General features: G+C 34.7%; 1 protein-coding gene across 27 annotated transcripts in view; it reads left to right on the top strand.

The window, feature by feature from the left end:
- Window positions 1-25,670, top strand: part of PTPRD (protein tyrosine phosphatase receptor type D) — a 1,155,490-nt gene that overhangs the window by 924,395 nt on the left and 205,425 nt on the right. For all 27 annotated transcript variants that reach the window (XM_064404736.1, XM_064404735.1, XM_064404734.1 and 24 more), the window contains 2 exons: window positions 9,773-9,918; window positions 13,731-13,872. In XM_064404736.1, the coding sequence (XP_064260806.1) occupies window positions 9,773-9,918; window positions 13,731-13,872 (288 nt within the window). The remainder of the gene's footprint in view (window positions 1-9,772; window positions 9,919-13,730; window positions 13,873-25,670) is intronic.

Genomic DNA, 25,670 nt, shown 5'->3' with positions numbered 1-25,670 from the left:
CTGTAATACTCCTCCCTATGTTTTCTGACATAATCTAAGTAGCATAATCCTGGAATTAAGTAAATTGAGACACGGAGGTTAAGTAATTTGCCTGAAGCTAAACAGCAAGCAATTAACAGAGATGGGATTAGAATTACAAAGTTTTGGCTGTCAGCCTTCCCTTCTGTCCAGGAGCCAGCTGCCACTTTCAGTGCTTCTGACTTCCAGTTCTGTCTCTTGAGACTAAACTTCAGTGGATTTGTTTTCTTCATACTACTTAGATATGAACTTAAAAGGAAAGCATGACTGTGACTGACACTATTTTTTAAAAATTATTTTTATAATAGTTGTAAAGACCTATATGCCTTTGCAAGAAAACAAAGAATAAAGTCCTTGTTGTTAATAATATTTTAATAATTTCTATTTTTCTTTCAAACATGGGCATGAATCATGCTTTCCAGTTGACAGATCTCAGAGGGAAAATCTCTGTGCCAGGTCAAATGTAATTTTTTTTCCTTATTTATTTTAAGAAAAAGGGTTTTATTGTGTCCTACAAAGTCTTATGCCATTCTTTCAATAGCATGTTCTTGACTGAGTATCAGTAGCATTATGATTTCTTGGTATCTCTTTTTAAAAGAAGAATAAATTTATGTTAAAGACAAGAATGGAAGGTACATTTTTGAGGGAGAGATGAGATAGATGTAAGCTAGGCACAGCACTACAGGTTATCTTAGATGTGTCTCTAACCACTGAAAATTATATTAAAAATTACAGAAGTAACCTGACTAACCATGGAAGATTTCTTGTAAAGCAAGTGCAACGCTACACTGATATACAGGACATCAAATAATTGTGTTTTCAGTGACTTTAGGTAATAGGTGGCAGAATAGGTATTATTGTATTAGGTGCTATTTTATGTCAGAATTAAAACAGAAGTGAATTTGTAGTGATTAGAAGTTTACCTTTATGTGGTGATATGTTTCTTTTGGTTATGTTTCTGTTTTTTAATCAAATCTGTTATCTGGCAACACTTCTGTTGTGCATATCTTTGTATGAGGTTTTAGTTCTCATATTCTTACATGCTTCAATATGCTTCAGATCTATACTGGCCTAACTTTCCTAGAGACAATCTAGAACAAATTTAGCCCCTGTAGAGGTTCATGGAGCAGATGAGTCTTGAGCACTTTGCAACTAGTATTTCTTGCATTTTTGCAGTGCATTGACCTTAATGACAAAAAAATGTGGTTGTTATTTGCAACAGGACCTACACACAGCAGGACTCAGAAAATACACAGTATCAAAAATACTGCCAGTGTAAATACATTCTAATCAGTGTTTTTATGTCTACATAGCCATATCCCAGAGCAGGCTGCTTGCGCTGTGCTAACAACACTGATGTATCGTAAGTGACTTGTAGGCAAGGAACTGGGACAATCCACTGGGGCCTTTAGTCACTGAATCTTTTTTAATATCTATAAACAGTTTTCTGACCTAGTTTATGAATGTCTGCTTATGTATTAGCAGTGCATCATCCTACGGGCCTTGCTAACCTGTCTTACAGTACAGCTGAAGGTGGCTGCATTGCACAGCTCACAGAGCTTGCTGGTAAGAGGAGTATATATTCTGTCTACTTGGCTGGACATCTAATTTAGGTTGTATATAACAGATCTTTGTAGGTAAATGGTAAATGTTGGTTTATAATTACCAGAAGGAGGTGTTGATCAAGTTTTGGGATGAAGCAGGCTTAACTTAGTAAGAAGGAAAGAGATTTATGAGTCTCTCCTAACTAGGTTTTTAAATTATTATTACCTTGTAGCAGCCTTAATGATACTATCTTTTTTTTTACCAGTTTTTCTCAATAAATTATGCTTATGTCAAGTCATGTCATCTCCTAATGCTGTTCTGCAAGTAGAAAGTAATCTTGAACCCCTTAATTCCCTATATTGCATATGTTCCTATGGGCTGTGAGATTTGATTAGACACAAGCATTCTTCTGCTTGAATAGGAATTAAGAGAATTTGCTTATGTGGATGTGTTGTCAGGCATTAACACTGAATCATATTAGTACGTAGAGTCAGTAGTATTACTAGATAGTTGATTTTGCTTTCACAGTCAGTAATCAGCATAAATGGCAAGATACGCATTTTGTTGTTTTTAGATAAATAAAATATGAGTGGAAGTTTCACTTCATTGTTACAGTGCCCCAATTTTATGCTTCCTCATTTTGGTACCTGTATTTTGAGGGTTTTAGTAAGACTGAAACACTTCTAAAGGTCATCTCTCTAGTCATAACCCAGATATTCCAAGTCCCTAATTGAAACTTGTAGTGTCTTGTTTATTCCTACCTTTCTCTTGGAGTAAAACTCCTCTGGAAAGATATCAGCTTGCCTGGCATTTTAAAATTTACTGCGTTTTCTTTACACATTGAAAAGGAGTGTCAGCTCTTGGTTACCAAATAATTCATATGCAGTCTGCAGACATTAAAATTTGAAAAAGGAGCAGTAGAGAGCTTTGAAGCAGAATTTCCTTTTGTTAAATTAGTGAATATGACAAGGTTATGTAATATTCCTGGGGGATAAAGTGGTGCACGTCACTAACCTTTTAGATTCAAGAGACTTCATGGTTTTTATTTGCTGCTGAAAGAAGGTTTAGTACTGGATTTACTAGCAAGGTCCTCTTTCTAACTCAGGTAAATTAAGTTCCACCTAGCTTTTACATATATATTTTTGTGATAAATACTGTGTATATTCACAAGCTTATACTATTTTGTTTTGCAATGTGAATTTGAACATATGCTGTTTATGACTTGAAGGCATATCTGCAGGTGAGTTAATATCATGAACAGTGTGTTGATAGTGCTGGAATTCCTATGGGCATGGGGAAAAAAAAGGGAAAATTCTTACCCCATTATGCATTTACTGGATGGTGAGTATTACTTAGTCATATGTCTGCATCTTTCAGTGCTTAGGTTAGTTAAATACTAGAACCAAACATCCTGGTTCTCTTTTCTTGAGCTCTAGTGTAAACCAGGATTTTTGTGTGTAAAGAACCAAATAGACCATGGAATAAGTAAGGGAAAGTTTAGAAGCAAATGTATATCACTTTCCTTTTCTGTAGCAGTATTTAAACGAAGGTTAAATTTTGTATTTAAGCTAATACAAATGTAGCACTGATAGCCAATGCTGTGCACCCAATTTGAGGAATGAAGGCAAGAGGGCATGGGTGTGGTAGTAGGCTTGGCTTTGGGAGGTTTTTCCTTTAGTCTAATAATGTATGAGACTGACTATGATAGCTTGTAAGCACTGGCTTACTGTTAGGCTTAGCACAGTGTTTCTCTGATAAGGCAGTAGTTAATGGTTGGCCCAAGTTTTACAACAAATGTGCCAAAAATGTTTCATGAAACCAGCTTAAATTGTTAGTCGGTTGCCTGCAACAGTTTAAATAGAAACAGAACAGCAGTGTATACTTCTTCAGCTTCTTTCTACTTCAAATATTAATGTATTGGTCTCTACTATTAGTAAAAGGCTTTTTTTCACAGGTTTTTTACATAGGTTCTTTGTATTTCTGAAAGCCTTTGTCATTCTCTCAGTTATTATAAGCTAAAAATGAACATGTGTGTGTGTGAATGATATTAGTTGGCAAATAAACGTCTGCTGCTGTCTGTGTTAGTTCATATACCTCCCATGTCCCTAGGGCTCAGATAATGTCTGTCTCTAAAAAAGCGTACATAATCCACAATGAAATGAGCTGGTAACAAGGTTTGCAGAGCTTAGAGGTACACATTAAATGTGTGCTATTTTAACATAAGACCTTTTGGAAAATGTAACCTACCTATCCTACTTGTGAAACATTACCTGTAAGTCTGCAATTTGATTTCATATTTCAGGGAGGAATGAACCTAATGGTCAGCCTACTACACTGACACTGCATTGCAGGAAATTTGAAAATACAAAAGATAGGGTTGACTTTTCTTATTACCATTAAAACCATTCCACTGCTCAGAGTATGATGACATCTGAAGACTGTATTGTGTGTATTCCTCTTGCTGAAGGATATTAAGGCTGGGGCAGTTTTAAGACATTCACAGTGAGAAACTGAAAAATTTCACAGCTTGTGACTGACAGACAAGAGCTTTTAGGAGCATACTACTTGTTAACGTAGGAGTTTCTTTATAGAGATTTCATTAATACAAATTATTTCTTGTCCTTATAGAAATAAAAACTAATTAGCTTTTCTCACATAGCTAATGTGCAGGTCCTCTGTAAGTTCAGGTTAGAATTAAGGTGGAACAATTAGTTTCAAAATGATCAGTCTGATGTCACAAATTATTACTAGTGAGTAAATTAGCTGCTAATGCTGTATATAAGGGTGTTTTGAAATTTCTATTAATTTTCTATTAAGTACTGTGTATATATAAAAAAGTATTTCAATATATTAACTAATGAAAGAATTGTGGAAATGATAACAAATCATGTAATTTGTAATGCATCAATACACTATCAGACAGTGATTATGTGCAACATTTGCCTATTTGTTCATTTGTACCTGTACAGGATTCTTCACCACCTTCACCGTCATTAAATACGAACCAGTCTATGGCCTTTTCATTTAGAATATATACCATTGTCTTCTAAGTGTGTGGAATACAGTGACAGATGCAAAATGGGAAATGGGGTAGATAAAGGTGTTGGTTTGGTTTGGTTTGTGGGATTTTATTTTCTTGGCTGGGTTTTTGGGGGTTTTTTGGTGGTTGTTTTTTAATTTTGTTTATTTGGATTTTTACTGTGTCATAAATTTCTTGGTGTGTAATTTGACATGGGAAGAATCACTACAGAATTTTTTACTCGGAGTGTGTTCATTTGCATATCCCATGAAACTTTTTGCTGCTAGACCAGTAAGACTATGCTAAGTGCAAATTATTGTTATGATTATATGTGTGCCAGACCACATTGTTTACACTGCTGTCAACCTACATTTCTGAGTCTGTCCTGAAAACATTTTATGGGAACAGTTGTGATTGTCATCTTCCAACTTTTGTTGGTACAAAATGAGTCTTTATAACTGAAAAAGTTACTGAAATTTTTAAGGAGTCTCCTCAAATATGTGTGGATTTATAAGCAAATGAGGCATTTGAAATAAGTGTCTCTGCATTTTAAATTTTTTCTTATGTCTTTATTAATGTTTGCTATATATGCTTACAAAGGATAAAGTATTATATGATTTTTTTTTATTCTGACCTAGTAAACTTTTTCATATTTCAGGTGTATGATGAAGTTTAGTCCTAAATTGAATTATTTTATACTACCAACTCTCATACACCCCAAACAGAGAATCTAGAAACAAATGTATTAGGGTCTGTGTCCTCTACATATCAGTCCATAGTAAGTTCACATGCTGAGCTAGATGTGATTGGACTGCAGGCATCCTATTAGCTCTCACTTTAAATAAGGTGAAGTCTTATACTCGTATTCACTTTTTCATAGAGAAGTATGTCCATAAAAATGTCTCTACGCAAGAATAGTTTGCAGTAGCTGTGGAAAAAAGGGGGCTGAAATAGGAATTTCAAAAGTATTTTGTGAGACATTTTATTTGAGTGCAGATGAAAAGTATTACGTATCCTTAAAGCACAGCGCAGAGAACAGAACAGCATCTTTAAAATGGATTATTCTATAACATGATGAAATGTGAATTAATTAATTCCATTCACTATTTCAGAATTCTACTTAAACTTTAGAAAGTCAATGTAGAGGCACAGAAGGGAAGAAAGAAATATCTTATGCTCATGCCAAGATAATAAAATATTCCAATCAAAATAAGTTATTTTAGTGTCACTTTAAAAATATATTTTGTGGAGCCATAATGTGCAAAAAAACTCCGCTTCTATCTGGATAGTGGTAAACCATCTCTCATTTCAGAAGTTGTGGCCCCTGAGGGGACAGCTTGACTGTTCATTGAAGCAGCAGCCTAATTTCTATGAGGTTGAACTCTGTAAAGTAAATAAATGCAAGCTCAGTGTATTTAAGGTGAGCTAGCAATAAATTCAATTTCTGTCATATATTAAGTGTAATTTGCAGTGTTTAATAGTTGTCACTTCAGCTTCTCAAGAGTCTCAGCAAGTGCATACTGAGCAAGAAATGGTGGGAGCCCTCAGCTCCTGTATGACAAAGCTTGTGGTACTCTTCAGAAGTCCAAGTAATGGGTGTCTCCCACTCTGATTATTTTTTTCTTTTTATCTTGACAAGGTATCAAAATTCACTATTCGTATCAATATCTGAGTAGGTACTGGTATATAAACAAGCAAAACTTGGCTTGTTCTTGTATTTAAAAGAAAATACTGCAGCAATTTTTATGATGCTATTAAGAGAATTTAAGGGCAGAAATATGAGATGCTGATTTTAAGTGAATTTCATTTATTTTATTTTAATTACACTTCTTGTTCTTTTAACTGCATTTATTGGTGTTACCAAGGAGAGTTCCAAAAGTGCTGAAAGACTCTGGTATCATAGCTGATAACATATTACATCTTATTTTTTGGCAGATTTAATTACAGTAGAAGGTTTCCATATAGATTGTTGCTGTGCTTAATGAACTGTGTTGTGGAGAGTTTTTCTTGAACTATGCACTGCTGTTGTTAAGGGAGATCGAAAATAGTTGTCAGTTCTCAATCAAAATTGCCCTCATGTTAATAAGCACTACTGTCTGTGCAGTTTAATTGTGTTTGCTGTCAGAGTGTCTAGCAGCTTAGGTCACAATCAATGTCAAGAAACTGACAACATTAATTGTGGAGATAATTTGTGTCAAACCTTAATTAACAACCTTTATAAAGATAAAGCAATAAATACTACTTTTCATGTTTGCTTCTGCTGGGTTGTGATTTCACATACTCTTACACTGATGGTAGTTGCTTTATATGTAACAAGATGAATGTTTTGATAGAGTAACAAAAAGAGGGATTTCATAGTACTTACCTGTCTCCATGGCAGATAATTTTATAAATGTATTTATGTTCTAAGATTAATTTATCTTCTCTGATATCATATGATACTTGAAAAGTAGCTGATTTACTTCCAGTGCTACATATTGGAGGAGAGTTGTGGCAGTGTTTTTTATAGGAATTACTTACTTATGTAAAAAGAAGCTTTGACTGGATAGATACATACCTTATGGGGTTTTTTTGGCTAGGTAATAGTCTAAGAGAAAAACAAAGATCATCCCACTTCCATCCTATACTGGCCTGTGAAGCTTTTTTATTGATGTTGATAATATTAGTCACATCATACAAGAAAGTGGATTTTATGTACAGCCTTAAAACCTTGTTTTCCTTGAAAAATGTCCACAAGTTGAAAATTGCATCATTATGTACAACTGCTCTTGTTTTCTTTGTCTAATGCTATGCCTCTAATGCTAGGTGGTTAATAAACAGCAGCTTTACTAGTTGTTGGTCTAGCAAAAATTCACACCAGATGGAAAAAATACTGTTCAGGTAGCTGGAGCTATGTTAAGTATTCAGCCGTATTTCTGCAACTCCACAATATAGGTAATAATGCTCTGCAGAAGCTAATATGCAGTTTTTGTAAGGAGTCGTAGCAGCTGTAGTCCTATAGTCCTTCACCAGATTTTGGACAGTTTAATGTAAGAAATTGCTGGAAAACTAGTTGTACACCTTAGAACAGTTAAGTATGGTGGAAGATTTTTAATTCAGTTTGTTGCTAGGTGTGCTATTTGCTGTTACAGTTACTGTGGACTCTTGTAAAGTAAAATTTATTTACTTTACAGAGTTCAACCTCATAGAAATTAGGCTGCTGCTTCATGAAGAGTTTGAGTGGTTTGAGTTCTAACAGTGAATTCACAGAATGTAAAAAAAAAAAAAAAAATTAAAGGAGAATGGCAGCTTTTCTTTTTTCACTTGGTGGCCCACAATTGCAACTTGTGCCACAGAATGTCAGTATATCAGATTCAGTCAAGTCTCTTTATGTATCACAGTGCTGAGTTAAAACAAAAAGGGTTCAGAGAGAGCAGTTTTGTTGAAACCCAGATGCTCTTCATCAGAATACATTTTTGCCTTTTTTGTGGTCCAGACATGAGATCTGTGGATTGGGAAAGGATCTCTATTTTTTTCACTTAAAGTGAAAGTGTTCATATTGGAGGAGAGTTGTAGCACTTTCACTTAAAGTGTTTTATTTGCTAAGGTTTTGGCAATTTTTGACATCAGAGAAGTTCTTTCATAATTTACCCATGGCAGTAGTAGTACACTGTTTTGCTGAGATGTGCTCTTGCATTTTGGTTCAAGTACATTTTTGCTGAGAAAATTTGCAGAGTGGGTACTTCTAGGACCCTTGTTCATTCTCAGATGTTAAAAGCTAACACATTTTTTTCACATGTCTATTAAAGAAAGAGCGTGCAGATTTCCAGGAGTGTTATATGTTGTTTTAAGTGCCCTTTTCTTACATTAGGAATAGGGTAAAAATTTTCCCTAATTTCATTTTGTAAAATGGCATCTTGACATTTTAAACTGTTTCAGGATTTCTTCCAGTGTTGCATGCATGCATGACAGTAGTCCATTGAGTTTTTTGCATTCAAATAAACATTCTGACAGGAAATGGTGCTTATAGAAAGAACAGTTTTGCAGAATAAGGGGTTAGACATCTAGAACTAAAGAGCAGCAGCATAGGAATAAAACTGGCACAGTACAGGACATACCTGTCAGAGCTAGGAGAGGAAAGTGAAGAAAAAAGAAGAGGTAGGAAACATAAAGGAGATGACTGCTGATATATGAAGATGAGAAGAAAAATGAATTGCAACAGATGGTATAAAGCAACTACTGTGGAGGATGGCTTCATAGGAAAGACCTCGGGGTTTTGCTGCTTATTGTCCCTAAGTTCTCACATCATATCATTTCAATCATTACCTGATTGAAGGTAATGTATCTTTAGAAATTCTTTTGCTAAGAAGGACAATTATGTAAAGATCTAGAGGAAATTTTAAATACATTTGAATTGTTTAGGTGTTATCTTAAGAATTTTGGTATCTTATATTTAGAAGTCATGCATTGTGTTGCTCTAAAATTGAAAATTTAGTCTCACCACTAGTGAAATAATGATTTCAATTTGTTGTAGCAGAAATGAAGGGAAAAATAAAAATTAATTTACATGCCGTTTCATACTTTCAAAACTGTTTCTTCATTTCCCTCCCTCTCTACTAGTTGCAATAGTTGGATCGTTTTTTTTAGTTCTCCTTTCTGACATAGTAGAATTTGGGAGTGAACAGGAGCTATAGACAAAACTGTGCCCAAGCATAAATCTCTCTTCTGATGCAATCTTTTTTGCCTGGACTCTTAATACATAATAATTTACCTCCAACAAGCAAAATTACAAATGCTCTCTCCTAAATGTCACTGATTTTAATGTCTCAAAGGTGAGCTTCCTGTGTTCATGACACCCTGTGATCACAACATCAAGTAGCTAATTGTGATATTATTCCAGTTGATTGATGAACTCCTTTTGCACCAGAAGTTAAATTGGATTTTTTATTTATCATGGTGATAAAATACAATGTGTGAGCTTGCTATTCCGATGCCATCAAATTTCGGTTTTAACACAAATTTCACTAGTAAAATTTATAAGTACTTTCCTGACCTTTTAGGTTTTTTTAAATAGTGCTTTCTCATGCAGGTGAATGATAGCCCTGGAGAAGCAAAGCATTTCCTTTTTTTAAATTTTGAAATCTTTATGTGACTTTTTTTAAATCTATGTTCTGCTTGGTTTAATATGGTTAATTTCTTTTTCTGTTTCAGCACCACCAAAGTTTACAAGAACTCCCGTTGACCAGACAGGGGTTTCAGGAGGAGTTGCTTCATTCATCTGTCAAGCCACAGGAGATCCAAGACCTAAAATTGTCTGGAACAAAAAAGGAAAGAAAGTCAGCAACCAGAGATTTGAGGTATTAGGTCCATTGTTCTGTTCCTCTGAAAAACATTTTATTCCAACTTTGTTTTTAATCCCACTACGTGTGCTTTATTAATGGTGATTTAGCAGAAGAGAATTGACTATCAGGGATAATTTGGTAGGAATACTCAAATGAAGTTCTTAATTTTGAAAACTGCTTGTGCATAGAACCATTAAAGAGGAAACTGCTACTCCAGTAAAACTTGCTTGCTTTTGATATTTTTCTTAACAATGAATGAGGAAAAGGCTTGGAGGAAGATGTTTCTCTCCACAGCCTTCAGTTAAAGGGAACAGTGAAAATAATCTGTTCAAAAGATTCTGGTTATTTGGGGGAAATAAGAACACAAGTATTATTCCCTCTTGTAGCGGCAAGAATAATTAATGTCAAATATGGATTGACCTTTAATATGAAGAAAAAACTCAGAAAAAGGGGGAAAAGCTCTTGGAAGAGTTATCAAAACTGGCACTAAGAGTGTACAATTGTCTCTTAAATGTTTTCAGTGTTAGATATGAGACTTCTGTTTGCTTAAAAACAACTGTTCAAATTAATGATTTGTGTATAAAATGATTGTGACATGCATTTTATGAGAAAATTATCTAACTATAGTTATTAACAACCAACTGAATATTAAAATCCTCTATATTAATTTTTATTAGCACTTGTGAAGACTGCTTGTCCCGGCTTTCAGGTTAGATTCTTTTAGAAGAACTGTATTTCTTCTATAAACCAAATTTATTTTCTTGCTTTTTGGTTTAATAAGTATCTAAAGACATTGGAATTCATTCACTAACCATTATAATTTCTGGCTTGTGTATTCACTACAACATGAAAACAAAATCATTAATTTAAATGTTACCTCCTAGTGCCAAAAACTGTTTGCACTTTGCAGAGCATATGCAGATCTGTAATTGGCTAGAGGGATTAGCATAGAAGTTTTATCATAAATTTTACACAATTTATCCTCTTCTATTTACAGAAGTTTCACTCAAAGTGAATTCTAAACAGAGAAAGATGGCCTGTGTATGTTTACTGTGTGTTATTCTGCAATATGTCATGGTTTATTTCCTTAATATATTGCTATCTAGGGACCTGTGTACCTGTTTTTAGGAAGAATAAGCAAACATAAAATAGTTTTATTTCTATAAAAGTTATTTGCATGTAACTATGAAAAACACCTTAAAATGTTTTAAAAATGCCTTTAGTGGACTGTTGAACAAACAGAATAGCCAAGGAAGATGGAGTGTATTTCAAACAAATAGATGACACTTGCCAAGTGTTTTATAATTTTTACATGTCCACTGAGCAGAGCAGTTACAATGTAGGCATACCAAATCATTATTTTAAACAGCTTTTCTTGCTGTTCAAAGTAAGGCTGTTAATTCATGACATAGAATCTGTAAATAAGAAAAGAACTACAGTAGAAATGAGATTCAAAAAATACATATGAAACATTTGGGAAATAAGAAATGTCTTGAGATTTTCAGCTGAACCAGTAAGAGAATATTTAGTTGAATGTTTTGTATATTTCTCTGAGATACTTAATGATGACAGACATCAAAATGTTTTGCCTGAACACCTGTCTTCACATAGTAAATACAGGTGGAAAGGATTCCATCTTATCCACCTGCTTTCCCAGGGATGCTGGGGGTTACTTTGTTGTAATTCAATAAACTTGAGCAGTCTCCTACAGGGTTTCATGAAACTTGTCATGTATTTGTGCCCCACGTGAAACCATAACTCTTGCTAGAACTTGATGTATGTAGCAATTGGGGAAAAAATAGTTTATTTCCTCTCTCTTAACTGTTTATATATTTGAAGACTATTGTCATTGATATTTCTTGCTCACCAGCTAATTCTCACAACTTATTGACAATAGCAGTGAAAGCTAGGTATTGCTTCTGAAAATAAAATATATAGTAAAATCTCGAGGGTCTTCTCTATTAATCTTCCAGCTTTTATTTGTATTGCAGATATAGACTCTGAATGAGGATCCTTTCTTTCTCCTCTTCCTTCAAATTAATTCAAGTAAAAGAATTACAGAAATCTGCTTTAATTTGCTGTGAATTAATCTGCTCAGAAGAACATTAAAAAAAACAAACAGAAAAGAGAAAAAAATAAAAGTTGAAAATTACATCATTCTATCCTGTGTGCAAAAATGCTTTTATTAAAAAGTCTCTGTCATAAAAAAAATAAAATCTCATTCAGTAGATAGGGAACAGTTAGGAATTTACTAGCTCTGGTGTGCAGGAAAGGGGAGAACTATTCACATGAAAAACAAATCCCTTTTATGATACATATTTTTGAGACATCAGACTTGAAACTTAATCTCTGCAGTATTTGCCCAATCCAATCTGCTGCAGTTGTTTCCAGTGTCTGTCCAGATACATTTATTCAGCATTCAGGTTTCAACAATAGCAATTACTCTTTTTTAAGTATGTCTGTGAGGATTTGGAACTACTTAAAAACTTGGAAAATTTTTTCTCCCTTATAAATGTCAATTTATTGAAAATTCTAGTTATTCCTTTAATAATGCTAACATCAGGTGGATATTTTGTTTTATCTAGATTGGTTTAGGATGGCTTTACTGGAAGAACAAGAAAAATATATCCTGTGGGTTATCAAACAAATTCAGTATAAAAATACCCCGGGGTTTTTAACTTACATTCACCTCTCCCAACACTAAGTAGAAACTGAGAAATTCCTACAATGAAAATAGGGAGATGCAGAGCATATTTACCATCATTTCTAACCCCGGACTTTATAGCTCTCTTTTGTAAACATGTACAGTGATCTCGTAGGTTACTTGTGTGAAAATGAGACAGAAGGATACAAACAGATGTGCAGATAGACATATCTGTAAATCACTTTGTGCATGTATATATAGATTATGAACAGATACTAATTATTTTGTAGAGGAAAAAAAAACAAAAAAAATTGTGACTGTTCTTTGTTTATAAGTACCATTTATCTGATGGTAGTACTGATATCTCTCAGTGATTTTTTAAATTTCTTTTTTAAAAAGTAGATTAAAGAGATTACTGCTATTACATAAGTATTAAGAAAGTTTTTCCAGAACCTATGGGGCATTGCAGTATTCACCAATATTTGATGTGGTTCTGACTTCAGATCAAGATGGAGTTAAGATCTGTTCAGTGAATTTTCTCATATAAATGTTGTTGCTTCGTGTATCGCTATTGCAATTTTAAAACTAAATCTTAGAAGTTTTGCTATATTATTTAGTCTCCTAGATGATCGTTTTGTTGGATAAATTTACTTATTTTGTGGGTTAGGTACAAAGCTAAACTGAGTCATCCTGTTCAGTTCAGAAATTGCAGACAGTTACTAACTTTGGAGCCAAATGAGTGAGTGAGCTGCACTCTGTGAGGGAATATAGGTGGCAGCAATTAAAATGAATGTAACTGTCACTTGAAGGTAAAGTACTTTAGCTAAGAGAATTGAGAGGTATTGGTGGTGAACTTCAGAATAAGAGAGCAATAAGTCACAGACTTTTTTCTTAGAGCCCTTGTTTGTTGGTGTTTTGGGGGGTTTTTTTGTTTGTTTGTTTGTTTGTTGTCCTGTATTTCTTGAAGCTGTATTAAAGTGGCCACTGAATACTCACTGAACAGCAGTGCTTGTTGCCACTTAAACATTTTCTCATATGACTGGAATTTGTCCTGGTACATAAATTTGAGAAATGAATCTGTGTTTGGTGACTTCAATACCAACAGGCCATTGTTCATTAACAGATTAGCTGAGGAATAGGTATTTGTAACAACATCTGTGACAGCTTTTGTCTCCTTTTATAGGTAATAGAATTTGATGATGGATCTGGATCAGTTCTCAGAATACAGCCACTGCGCACACCCCGAGATGAAGCTATTTATGAATGTGTGGCTTCCAACAGTGTTGGCGAAATAAGTGTGTCCACGAGACTCACTGTTTTACGTGGTAAGTTCTTTCTAAACATAACCAGTTCGCTTTATAGAGCTTAAAGGTCTACATTGTTGTAAAGCAGGGGATCCTCTCTGGCAGAGGTAAATACAGTTCTTTACAAATGCGCCTCACTATAGTACCAATGCTCTTCATTATAAACTTTTAAAAAAAAAAGTGGACTGCTGTGTTTGTGAATTTTGACCATAAAATGGTAATGTGAGAATGTAGGGTATGACAGATTAGACTAAAGAAATGAATAAGTGAAACAGGAGTGCCACACACAACGAGTTATCAATTACTACTCAAGTCAACCACCTTATGAATGCCTTTGATTCACATTTTAGTGCTGCCCTGGGTGCCTTAGCTTTGTTCAATCAGCATTTACACAGAAATTTGCTCAATTAACGGTAACCTTGAAAAGTTGCATGAACAGTTTTTAGATGAGGTTAAGCTGCTGCAAAATTTCTCCCACAAGAGACAATCATAAAAAAGATGAAAGCTTCTTCCACTTCAGATATATGTCACCTGAACTGTAGCACTTCAGTAAGAAGTTTTTGAAAACAGTATTCAATTTTTTCAACACACATGAGGGGTGAGGATATTAATGTACTGCCAAGCCTACTGTCTAGATAATACTCAGGGGAGAAAATATTAGTAGTCAAACGACCTGAACATTTTGTTTTGTCATCTGGAAATGAATAAACACTGGATTTGGAGATGGTTCATGAAACATCACACTCTTCAGTTTGCAGGGCTGGCTTTATGACAGAAAATGATTGTCTTGTATTTTGATATTAAATGGCATTACAAGGTTTGCAAAATTACTAGGTGCCTGTTTATAGGAATTGAAGATGATTAAACAGCTTTACAGAATTTAGAGGAAAATTTGTGGAATGTGTAATTATAATACTTTTTTTTCTTGATCCTCTATCCCAAGCACTGTAGGGTGATAGGAAGATTTCTTTTTTCATGTTATTCTCCAAAGTTCAATGTTTACTAGAAAAAAAAAGTTTCTATAATTTTATTAGCTATTTTAATCATTATAGACAGTTTGGACATTAATGTTTGAGACAGCTAGCAACACCATGTGCATATATATTAACCCTAAGGACATACTTTTTTTTTTTTTAGAGGAAGTCTGATGTAAGCAAACCTTTTCAGTATTTAAAATTCTTATCTCTAATGCCATGATTGTTCCTTATACTATCTTTTAAAAATTCTTCCAAGTCAAGCCAATGAAAACAGGAAGATTGATAGATTGATGTTTTAACATTTTTAACAGCACCATGGACCTGTTCTCAACCCCCTTAGATAAGGTCCTGCGTTTATTAACTGATAGGAGGACTTTTTATGTACAATTTCCACATTGTTGAAAATTAACATAAAATGACATTTTATATTCCATTATAAATCTTGCAAACTAAAGGAAGATCGGGTGGAGGAACAAGGAAAAGCAAAAAGCAGTATGAAAACTCAGGTCAAAATAATATTCTTTGCCTTCATACTCTCTTGTAATGTATTTACAAGACTGCTGGTCATGAAATGGGCATGCATGTGTTTTGAAAGTGAGTGCTCTAAACCAAAGTTCTTATTTTGGATTCTGTAAAGAAGCAACAGCCATCATATCTCTCTACCAAGAACTACAGCAGTGGCAAAAGATAACAGGGGCGTCTGAGCATCAAAACTGACTGACTGTACTATGTGGTCTGTTTCTTTATGAGTCCTATTGATTATTAACCATTTTTTGTAATACATGTAGCCTATTTATTGCTTGATAGTAAGAGTAATAATAGTGGCTCAGTGCCTACTTCTGACCACACTAGTATTGCATCCTATTTTAAAAGCAGTACATAATGATATGCATATGCAAATGACTAATGAAAAAATCTTACTGGTTATGAAGTTAAAATTAAATAAATTTAAATTTTAATTTTTTTTTTTAATTAAAACCACTGAAATATAAAGATTGAGAATTTTATCCAACCATAATATATATGGCTTTTGCAACTACAGAAATATATTTGCCCCAGGAGTAGATTTATGGATTTAATCTGAAACTGGGAACATACGAGAACTCATGAACAAACTGTGACTGTGGATTTAGATAAAGGGGTAACATCATAGAAAGCAAGGAGCCTGCAGAGAAAAAGGGCATTATTAAGAAGTTTTGATGGGGTTAAAATTTGAATTGCTAAAAATACAATGGTTTGCTGTATTACTTCCCAAGACATGGCATAATTCATTGCTAAGGGCATTAGCCTAGAAGATAATTCTATTATTACAAAGCCTCTACTTTGCAAACTTACACAAATCTTAACCTTGTACAGTCTGCAACAGTAGAAAGCTGTTGTTTTGGAAAAAAACTCCATTGATGATGCCTTTTTGGGAAAGAGTGCCTCTGCCTCACATAGCTGCTGTAGGAATAAATATACTATAGATGTCAACAGGAATTTAACTAGATTTAATGAAATACAAGACAGACTAGAGTGAGTTGGATGGAGCTGTGGTTTCTTATGCTTTACTCATCCCTGTGGTATGTACGTGACTCTGGATTTCATAGGGTATATAGGCAGAAAATGCCTATATAACTTTCATATGTTCTTTTAATTGTTCTGCAATGGTTCTATCACAGACCCAGCCTGTCACTTGTGCCTCTTGCGAGATGTCACCCAGAGGTGGAAGTCAGATTTCACTCACAATTCAGCTTACAAGTATTGCAGCTCTAATATGGAATGTCAGTGAAATCAGGGTAATTCCAGGAGCAGAAGTGTCTACTTCATTTTGTTTGATTGTTTCTTTCACAAATCCCAGCTTGATTGCTACAAACAATTTCTGCAGCACGGAACAGCAACATTTTTTTCTGATTTGTCTGTGTCGTTACAGCTAAATTTGTCAGTTTTTCTCTATGGCTGTGTAGAAAAACTAGTTCTACGCATTACAGTTGCTACTATGTTTTGTTAGGTTCCTGTACTATGACCATTTCTTAGTATTTGAGTTTCAAAGAACTATGAACATCAATAAATTTTTAGCTTCTAGGTATTAGAAATTTACAGTGTGAGAGGGAAGAAGGGCAGAAAAGGCATCTACAGTAGATAACATTTCAAGGCCTTACCAGAGACAAAATATTGGATTCTTTTTTGCTGTTACTAAAGTAAATCAGGAAACATTCCAGGCTAAACTTGCACTTGTTAGGCTGAATATTGTGAGAGTTTGGACCAAGAATGAATAACTGGAAACTGCTTTTAATTTTCTGTATATAAAGAAGTTGGCTGCTTTCCATGACAGATTCACCCATATGAAAACGTTGAATTTGAAGGGAAACAAGACTTGAAAAGAGAAGTCTGAAAGTTGACTGTTGGAGACAGACAGACAAGAGGAGTCAATACTATTTATTTTGGAGGTTTTTGTTTTAAAGTTTGTGCTGAGAACCATAAGAGTGGAACAGTGTTTTGATTCTTTTATTTATTGGTGCTTGATACACATGCCTTTCTAGCCAAGATTGTCAGTGCTTTCCTGGGGGGCATAAGAAGGGCCATGGCCAGCACGTTGAGGGAGGTGATTTTTACCCTCTTCTCAGCCTTAGTGAGGCCACATCGGGAGTTCTGTGTCCATTTCTGGACTCCAGTAAAAGAGAGACATGGAGCTCCTGGAGCAAGTCCAGAAAAGGCCTACAAAGATGATGAGGGGACTTGAGCATCTCTTTTGTGAGGAATGACTTAGGGAAATGGTCATAGTCAACCTGGAGAAGAGACAACTGAGAAGGGATCTTATCAATATCTATAAGTGAAAGGAAAGTGCAAAGAAGATGGACTGGGCTCTTCTCAGTTATGCCAAGCAAAAGGACAAGAGGCAACAGGAAGAAAAACTGATGCACAGGATGGTCCACCTGAATATTAAGAAGAACTGCTTTAGTGTGGAGGTAACTGTGCACTGCAGCAGATTGCCCAGAGAGGTTATGGACTGTCTGTTACTGGGGATATTCAGGAACTGTCTGGATGCAATCCTGTGCAATGTCTTCTCAGCTGACCATGTTTGAGCAAGGAGGTTAGACCAGATGATCCCACTGTGATGCCTTTCAACACTACCTATCTTGTGATCCATGTATAAGCAACAAGGTGTAGGATCTTCCTATGCTTCACAGACATCAGAGATGAAATAGCTTTCCTTTTGCTGTCCATTCATTTCACTTTAAAGCCACCTAAAACTGTTTTTAGGTCTTACAAATGGTGGATATCAAACATTTTCCCTAGTTGTAGAACAAGAGTTCTAGTGTCATATATAAGTCTACAAATTGTTCAAGAAGCAGGAAATAGGTGCTTTCTTCTAGTAAAGAAACCAGAAGTAATTCTATTCATTTAATTTTCATTTCATTTTTAAAAAGTTTTTTATTGTTATTTCTTTATAAAGGTTTTGTCAAGACTATGAGGGCATGAATAAGCCTTGGCTTCAATTGCTACGCATATGAGTAAAGCACAGAAGTGTGTAGGTTTTAAGTAAAAATGCAGAGCACGATACGTATATTCTAATGTTACTCCTGTTTTCTCTGTTTTTCTTGTTGTTTAGAAAGTAAAGATAGAGACTGCAACAGGGCACTTTTGCAGAAGGCAGTTTGTTTGGATTGACCCACCATTTTCTATTACTCTTGTTGAATACATTAATACTCTGCATTACAAAAATACTGATATGCAACATTGGTGTACCACAGGCAGTATACAAGCCTGAAAGAAGTAAAATTTCTGTGGAAAGTGCCTAGAGTGCTTATTCCTTTTTATAGTATTAGAAACTGTTCAATTCAATGTCAAACATTCACTGCTGCATAAAGTGAAATGAAAAAAAAAAAACCAAACTTACTGTATAGTGTTTCCCTGTCCATTGATACCCACAGATATTGAGGCAATTGTGAGAGATTTTTATGAGACTCTCAGAAGTGCACAACATTTCCACATTAAAACAGGAAACAGCACCAAATCTAGACAAAAGCGACCAACCAAAGAAAAATTACCCCAAAAGAATTCCAAATCAGAGATGATATCCAAGGTTTTACAGCTTTTGTTTCTGCTGCTAGCAAAAGATTCAATGATAATAGAAGCTCATTTCTGTATTTTCACTTTACCTGATAGTACTGAAATAACAAGGCGCTATTATGAAGTAACCTGTCATCTGGGACAGCTATCTTAGAGGGCACAGAAATTAGACAAATGGAGTGGCAGGGCTATAGTGTTGGAAAATGTGCAGTGGCATGTCTCTCATTTCTAGACAAATGGGAGGATGGATTGTACATATTCTGGATATTAGCTGCACAGTAGGAGAAATTTGCTGTGTTTCAGCTGGAACTGTATAAATTATGTACACCAGTGTTTGTCTGAAACTGTTCGCTGTATAGTCACGGTGATTAATCCCAGGTGGTTGCTAGTAGGAGAGGCCTTTGAAAGTGGAATGAAGAGAAATAAGGGAAATAAGAAAAATACCTGTGCACGAGCTTAATGCACTTGAAAGACATTTATCTCAATCATATATTGCATGATAAGACTTATGAAGAGCCAAAGGAGTATCATTCCGCAAAACTTCCTGAACTTTCAGTGGTCATGCTATGTGTAACACTTTGTGACCAGAGCTAATGTGTTCCTTACAGTCATATTTTTATTAAGCCTCTTTTTGAAGAGCAATGTTGTTGTTCCTGCTGAGAAAATGCTACTTTACAGTTTATGTTGTAAAGCCTCTCCTGAGTAGCTGTGCAGGGAGGATTAAGAAATGAAACACCACTGCTTGAAAATCACACAATAGGATTTTGTGAAACAGTGAAACAAAAGGAGGGGTAGCCAATACAACTCAATACAACCCAGGCAATGCAACAGCATGCAAATTTCTTGAAATGGCTTATGAAATAGTACAGACTTAGAAATATTTGTCTGTAATGTTATAAACTAATTTGAAACATTTTCTTTTGGTATGCAAATATTATGTTTGGCAAATAAACATTAACCTTCCATGCAGTACAATTTGAAATACTTAATAATTTACTGATCTTTATAAAGACAAGGTGATGACATTTAACTAGTAGCCAGAAAAGGATGCAAAAGAATAATGAAATACACGTTTCGTATTCCATAGATGAGTTCTAAGGTACTGTATGTTTCAGTTCTGCTAATTGCAATCATGTACATGGTAGTGATTTAGAAAGTATTATGCCTTATGAATTCTGAAACAATCAGTAAACATACAAGGGCCTATCACTGTAAATACATCACTGAGTTCAGTTTTTAGGTATATGCACTTGGGTGTGCTGATTTAAGAGGTGTTATTGTTGACTTTTGTGTAGTTCTTGAAAAAGTATGTTGTAATAATTTAATATATATGAAAATCATTGAATGACTCCTATAAGTATTGCAAGAAGCTTCTGGCAAGTGCCTCACCTAGTGTTTTTTATGGTTAGTACTTTCAAAAATATTTCCACTCATGTTTCTGTATGCAAAATTTATCAAATAATTTTTTTTTTTCAATTGGGGAATATTTTGGTTCCTTTTTTTCCTTAGTTTGAATTTTACAAATTTTCCCTTCTCTTGCATAACATTATATTATAAATAATCCACTACAGTCATGAATTTAAAGCTATATGTTAGAAAGCTTTTTCAAAATATAGAGATTCACTTTAGAAAATTAATGAAACAGGAGTCCCAGATTTCTTAATTATCATTGTGAATTACTGTAGTCAAAACTTTCAGAGATCAGTTACTTTGGAAAGTCAAGAGTAGGCTGATGTACCATCTTTAAAGATGTCATAAGAAGGTATCCGTAGATACCATATTTTTTTGAGAAATCTCTCCTAACTTTTTTCCTACATTTTTTTAGTGGTGAAATTTAATTCAGCTTTTCATCATCCTGCATATTCTTTTAAGATGATTGATTGTTCAGTTATATTTGCTAGATTAATTTTCATGGTAAAAGTTTTCCTGCTGCCAGTTTCCACCTATCATGTCTTTTCAAAGGTTTATTTTACCTACTTCTAATTCTCAATGAATTCCACATGTCACTGAATTTCATCTAGCCAAATTTCTCTTTTACATAAAATACTGTAGAGTTGCCTAGTTAAATTTTACATACTCATGCATAGGATTAGTTTTATTTTATGAAATATTGGCAGTAGTACAAAATCATTTATGCCATACCTTTTTATGGCAGTATGATGTTCCTAAGAGACAAACATTGTCTTCAAATCAGTAATATGGGTAGACTATATTGTATTTGTAATTACTGTGTATATCTATTAAATAAAACAAACTCATGGATGACCATTCGTAAAAAGATATCTCACAGTTGTGATCTAAGAAGAGAAACTGAAATAAATAATACTGAACAAAAGCAGAGCAGCTCTTTTTAGCTTGAAAGAATTCTTCATTGACAGTTTTGGCTAAGAATGTACACCTGTTAAATAGTTTCAGACAACTAAGCTAAGACACTTTCAGACACTTTCAGCTAAGTGACTAATTTTAGCATGACCCCCATTTAGGTATTCCCATTCTGCTATCTAATGACTGCATATAGAATTATTGGCATTTTTCATAGCCACAGTGAGTATATGCTGGCTGCTTGTAAAATGAAAATTAAGCCATGTTGAGCAGATAAATTTTAAAACATGTTTGTTTTAAACTTTTTTTCCCCATTAATTGATACCTATGATGATTCAATCCTTTTTCACAGATGGTCATCCTTACATCATCAGAAATCTGTCAAAAATAAATTATAGTGATAGTAAGAAGAATGGAAAAGGAAGTATTAGGGGAGGAGTAATATTTCTCCTACCAGCAATGTCAGTATCAGGTGATGTAAGATCAGAACTAAAACGTGAAATATCCTAACATAAGAACTGTGACCTGCTATATACAATAAGGAGCCATTTTGATCTGGTTCCTCAAAGACCCAAATAGAAACAGCATATGGATGAGATATTAAAAATTATCTTTACAAGAAAAGGTGGAGCACTGCTATGTATAAAACTGTTAGCTTTTCTGAACAAGGAAAGCGAGGCAGGGAGAAGGGTATACTTCTGAGCGATAATTTTGATATTTTGTAGTGCTTTGTGTCTATTTTTTATACATATAATATTTAATTTCTTCTATTTCCTGCCTAGATGTAATAAAGTTCAATTTAAATAAAACTGTCATTCAATTTTGCATTGTGGTTCTTTTTATCTACTTAGAAAGTGGAAAGCCATTTGTCTTTTTTAATTAGTTAAAAGAAAAAGTGCAAAATATTTTTTGATACATCAAGAATTCTTAGAATACAATCACTTTTCCTGGGTTTAGTCATTATGCATGAATTTAAGGCCTTTGGCCTTGTGTAGAGTGCTGTGGGCTCAGTATCAGGTGTTGAGATTGTGCAGGTTTTCATTGCTTAGTGGCCTAAACCCACTGTCTCAAGTGAAGCCAATGGAATAATGAAATCCAATGCAGTTAATCAAATGTCATATTTCCACTTGTTTGGTGTGGAACTTGGCCTCTATTGGATGCATTTTATACATCTGTATGTCCACTCAACCAACTCTTGTGATAGTAATTATCAGTGTAATTTTTGAAGTTGCACAACACGAAAGGTGAAATTGACAAAAGAATTCTATGAATTTTTTTCATGTCGTTATTTCATATTGATTTTCAAAAGTAGTGTAATTCTAGGGATTTTCTATTTAAGGACATGATATGGTGATTAGTTGCTCAACCCCTGACAGTTTCATCGTATCTGTAAGGAACACAGTGGTATTGGCCGCTTGATAGTTTCAATTTAATTGTTATCAAAGTAAATCTTCATATGAGATGTCTGATATAGTGTAAGAAAACCAAGGCAATTACTAGAAAAAGGCATGCATTCATATAGTAGGCTTGTCTTCATTTTTCCAGGCTAGCCATTTCTGTGAGCACTCATGTCTTATCAAGTGTACAGTTAGGGTGACAGAAATGTTTGCTGAAATGTGGGGTGTGTTTGACACTAGTGTACTGAGGTGACAGTAAGATTAAATACATTTTAATGTAATAAGTGCTAATCTTAAAGAAAAAGCCCAGTAAGAATGCTTTTTCACATATATATGAAAAAGTAATTTAGAAATTAGAGAAATCTTATGTAATACTTTGGCTTGCTTAGGCTGGCAATAGGTAGTAAAATAGTATTTATTACTGTAATTCCTAAGTTTTCAAGGATTTGACATAGGAAGCAAAAAATAAAATGAAGAACACATACTAAAGTGTTCAAAGTATTTTTGGCAAACATACAGACATCAAAAGGAAGATGAAATTCAATAGACCTTGACAAAACAAAAATATTCTATTTATTAGGACTAGAAATGAAACAGTTCTGAGGCAGTGCCTTTTAGTTGATTCTGCAAAGGAAAGGAGGCTTTCTTGCATTAATGTGACAGGAAGTTGAAAGAACTGTGATTTAAGTGGCTCTACTGGGAGGGAGAAACTCTAAGGCTTACACAGGATATAAAATCCTGGTATAATGTATATAACTTCAAGTATTTTCAGTGCTTGCTTTAAAGAGATGTAAAGTGCTGCACCTGGCTTACTAGTGTTCTATTTAACTTCATGGCAAAATGCAGTTCTTGCTACTGGTTCAGTAGCAAATTGAATTTCTTCACTTACAAATGGATAAAACATGCAAAACTTTGTCTTATGTCCATAGTGATTTAAACTGTTCTATTTAAATGATTTACTGTTACAAAGAATCTACTGTGAGGTAAGATGTTAGATAGCAATAGTAGCATTTTAGCACTTTTGTCTATATTGAATGCATCTTGTGACCTGCAATGTCAGTGCATGCTTAATATGACAACAGCAAAACAGAAAAATGAAGAAGTTCTTCAAGTGGAAACACTTCAGCAAACTTTTCAGTCAAATACAGTCAAAAAGCACTGATTAGAGCCAGGTGTTTCATTAGGGCATTTAGTGCACTTGAATCTTGGCTTGTGACACTGGTCTTTTGTGATATTTACATATTTCAGGATATGTTAGCAATGAACATGCAAACCACTGTTATTACCTGAATTATTTTTATTATTGTTACTGCATGACCCCTTTGCATTATCTACCAAAGGTGTTGGGAGTCTGAAAAGGTTCTTGCTGACCAGAAACTAGCCAGTGTCGTTCAATTTACATCAAGGGTGCGCAGGAAGACCCAGGAAACTACAATTGATAGGTCTAGTCTCAGTTCCTGGAGAAAATTATACTGAGTACTTCTGAAAAGCATTTAAAGAACAATGCAATCAACATTGGTTCACAAAGGTGATTCACAAAGGCCTTGTTTAGCTAATCTGATATCCATCTATGATATCCTCCAAGTGGATAAAGAGAAGGTGGTAGGTTGGGCTTTTCTGGATTTTAGCAAGGCTGTCCCTCACAGCATCCTTCTGTAAAAAGTCGTCCAGTTGTGGGATGAGAGGGTTCACAATGCTGTGAGTGAAGAACTGGCTGAATGTCAGTACTGAAAGGATTGTGATGAGTGGGGCTATATCTGGCTGGCAGCCACTTTCCAGGGGTGTTCCTCATAGATCTGTTTTAGGGTCAGTCCTGTTCAAAATATTTATTCATTATCTATGTATGGGAGAATGCACCATTTTTTATCAGCAAGTTTGATGATTGATGCAAAACTGGGAGTTGCTGTTGACTCTTGAAGACTGATCTTGCAGACTTTTCTAGATGGATTAAAACACTAGACAAAGATTAATGAGACAAAATTTAAGTTCTTATGCCAAATTCTTCACCTCAAGCACAGGATCACACTGGGGAGGAGTAACTGAATATCACCTTTTCAGACAGGGATCTGAGGCTGTTGGTTGATGTTAAGCTCATCCTTGAGTCAATGCTGTCAGCCAGGAGGGCAGACTGCATCCTGGGGTACATCAGACACAGCATCACCAGCCAGTGCAAAGAGGTGATTGTCCCACTGTACTCAGCATTAGTGGGGCCTCACCCTGAGTGCTGGGTGCAGTGCTGGGCCCCACAATTTATTTAAGATATGAAGGTCTTTGAATGCATTCAGAGCACAGCACTGGGGAAAGGACTTAAAGCCTTGTCCTCTGAGGAGGAGCTAAGGACTTAGGGCAGCCGTAGTTTAAAGGAAAGGAGGCTAAGCCCTTGCTGCTCTGTACAGCTTCCCAAGGTGAGGAAGCAAGAGGGAGATGCAGATGCGTCTCGAATATCTAGTGATAAGATGCATGGGAATGCTTCTAAGTGGTATCAAAGGAGATGCAGGCTGAACCTGAACCTCAGAAAATATTTCTTTAACAAGACAGTGGAGCAGGCTTCCTAGAGAGGTGCCTGAAGCCAGTCAGTGTTTATGAGGCATTTGGATAAGGCCATTAATACTTGCTTTAGCTTTCAGTCAGCCCTGAATTGGTCGGGCAGTTGGACCTTTGGACATCACTTCCAAATGAAATATTTTATTCTGTTCTTAACTGTAATATTTACTTATTATATATTATATAATATTAAATTATAAGAAATAATCTTTATTTTACATCAATTAGAACAAAGATTATTTAAAGAAGAATGCTACAAATTTTAGCTTCACAAATCCCTTGGTTTTCAATCAGCACAAGTTCTTCTTCTGAACATAAAATCATCTTGTTCTTTTTATGCTCATACATATTCCCAGCCTTTCAAAAAAAAATTTATTGGAACATTATAGCCATATTTTTGTATCCTGTCTGGCTGAACTAAGTCCTGTTCTTCATTACAGGGAATATTCTTGTGAAGAAATCCATTTTTTATGATAGCTGCTATGAATGGCAGTTTGAAAGTACTTTTTTTTTCCATAACTTGAAA

Source organism: Passer domesticus, chromosome Z, assembly GCF_036417665.1.
Source record: "Passer domesticus isolate bPasDom1 chromosome Z, bPasDom1.hap1, whole genome shotgun sequence".
In the NCBI taxonomy this organism is placed as follows: Eukaryota; Metazoa; Chordata; class Aves; order Passeriformes; family Passeridae; genus Passer; species Passer domesticus.
Note: the sequence above shows the minus strand (reverse complement) of the source record. Positions and strands in the feature narration are given on the sequence as shown.